This window comes from Triticum aestivum, chromosome 3B, assembly GCF_018294505.1.
Source record: "Triticum aestivum cultivar Chinese Spring chromosome 3B, IWGSC CS RefSeq v2.1, whole genome shotgun sequence".
Lineage (NCBI taxonomy): Eukaryota > Viridiplantae > Streptophyta > Magnoliopsida > Poales > Poaceae > Triticum > Triticum aestivum.
In genome coordinates this window covers 31,738,535-31,740,342 of record NC_057801.1, presented here as the reverse complement: position 1 = coordinate 31,740,342, position 1,808 = coordinate 31,738,535, and the positions used below count along the sequence as shown (strand labels likewise).

Below are 1,808 nucleotides of genomic sequence, written 5' to 3'. Positions count from 1 at the left end.
CTAGAATTGTAATTTGCTAGCAAATGATTGCCCAAAGTTCCATCCCTTTGGCACAACATCATTGAACACAAGTGTGTGTCCATCACTATTGGTTAGTCTGAAGGAGAGCATCTTGCCAGTGAGGTTCGCAAGCGAGTGCCAGTTAGCACCCCAATTGCGTGCCATAGGTATCCACTCGTCGGAATCAGAGGTCTTGACATCCATGGACTCGATCGAGCCAGCTGCAGCAACATTGCTCACAAGCACAAGATTGAAATACTCGTGACCATTGATTATGAACCTCACGCCACCCTGCTTCACGCACGGAACTCTGCATGTGTGTGGCAGTGACATAGAAAAAAGATAAGTTATGTGGCTCCGATGACTCTGAACTAACTTTTGAACTTGTAAGAAGTGCATATATACCTTTGGTACATGACGGGGATGATGCCACCTTTATAAACACCGATCTTCTCCCAGGCCGGCTGGGCCATGTCGAAATGCGGCCGCGGTGGGTTGCACCAGCCGCCGTTGTCATTGGGGAGGACGTCGTTGGGTGGGCAGAAGTTCGTGGCCGTGACGGTGACCGTCACACCAGGCTTGCAAAACAACGGATCCGCGCGCTTTCGGTCGCATGCGAGCTTGTAGCACTGCCCACACGCGGCGCCGTCATTGAACAACATGGTGCTCAGAGCCGCCGTGCGTGTCCCGTACCCTTCAGAGAAGAGGTTACCATACCCGCACGCGCCACCTGCAATATGCAATATATAGAACCCATCGCAAGTGTTAATACACAGAAGAACAAGATCAACCGGGCATGCACGCAGTAGATGGATGTACATGCGTGAGTTGAATGATTAGTTGATTACCCATTGTGTCAGAGGCGTCAGCGCCGCCGTAGAACGTCGCATGCGCCTTCTGCCAGACGAAGGGTTGCGGGGATGGCATGGTCGGGTTGTCCGCGGCCACAGAGAGCACACAGCCGATCGCCGCCAGCAGCATCCCTGCAACAAATCGAGCTGGAGCCATATCGGCCGCTAGCTCTTGAAGTTTGATGAACTTGTGGCCTAAATCAATGGAAGCGTTTGTTCGTGTGTCTATATGGATCTGTTGCTGACGGTTGTGAGCTGCTGTGGTGTTCAAACGATCGTTTGTTTACATAGTGTTCACTGCGGTCGATTCGTACGTATGTCGCTGGAGGATTCAGCAAGGCCACCCTGATTGGTTCAATGAAGCACGTAGCGTGCAAAAGTGACTGGCCGTGCAGCCGAGCCATGGCTTGCGTGGCAATCAAGAGATATATGTATAGTATGCATGTAGGCGCAGACCCGTCCCTTGAATCGTACGACGAGTGTTCATGTCCTGCATCTGGTCCTCAACATCGGCGGCACAGATCGGCGTGTGATAATTAGGTCGTGAAGAAACCTTGAGTTGTCAGTAAGGCACATCGACAGATGCTTTCAATCCGTATCCGTCCATTTTTATTCATGGTCGTGAAGAAATGTTCGTCCGTTTGATCTTGCGAAGTAACTTGACGTTGCTTTGGTGTGGGTGGATCATTCTGTGGACGTTAAACCAGGCTAATCCCATTTTATGCAAGTTGCCCAAACGTGTACGGGGGCACGTTTTCAGTGAGCAATTTATCTGTTTCACCATACCTTTTCATGTTTGTTGTTTGTTCCTTTTCAATTTTTCTTCTGGTTTCCTCATTCGAGTTTGGTTCTACTTCTAAGGAGGAACTACCCAACCCAACGGCTATCCTTTGGGGCTCCCCTAAGGATCAATTTTTTTGGCCTTAGAGCATATCAAATGATGCATCCAGGCGCCGT

General features: G+C 50.2%; 1 protein-coding gene across 1 annotated transcript; it reads right to left on the bottom strand.

Annotated features, from left to right (window-relative positions):
* Positions 1-1,008, bottom strand: LOC123064549 (expansin-A24-like). The gene is made up of 3 exons (XM_044488008.1): positions 849-1,008; positions 406-730; positions 1-310 (listed from the first exon to the last, which is right to left on the bottom strand). Exons 1-3 carry the CDS (start codon positions 1,006-1,008, stop codon positions 1-3), a joined length of 795 nt encoding a protein of 264 aa, XP_044343943.1.
* Between the last annotated feature and the right edge of the window lie 800 nt (positions 1,009-1,808).

Excerpts from the sequence above, each read along its gene's own strand:
- LOC123064549 (XM_044488008.1), bottom strand. The coding sequence starts at position 1,008 with ATGGCTCCAGCTCGATTTGTTGCAGGGATGCTGCTGGCGGCGATCGGC. Across the intron at positions 731-848 it reads TGACGCCTCTGACACAATGG|GTGGCGCGTGCGGGTATGGT; the intron begins GTAATCAACTAA and ends TGCATATTGCAG. Across the intron at positions 311-405 it reads ATCCCCGTCATGTACCAAAG|AGTTCCGTGCGTGAAGCAGG; the intron begins GTATATATGCAC and ends ACACACATGCAG.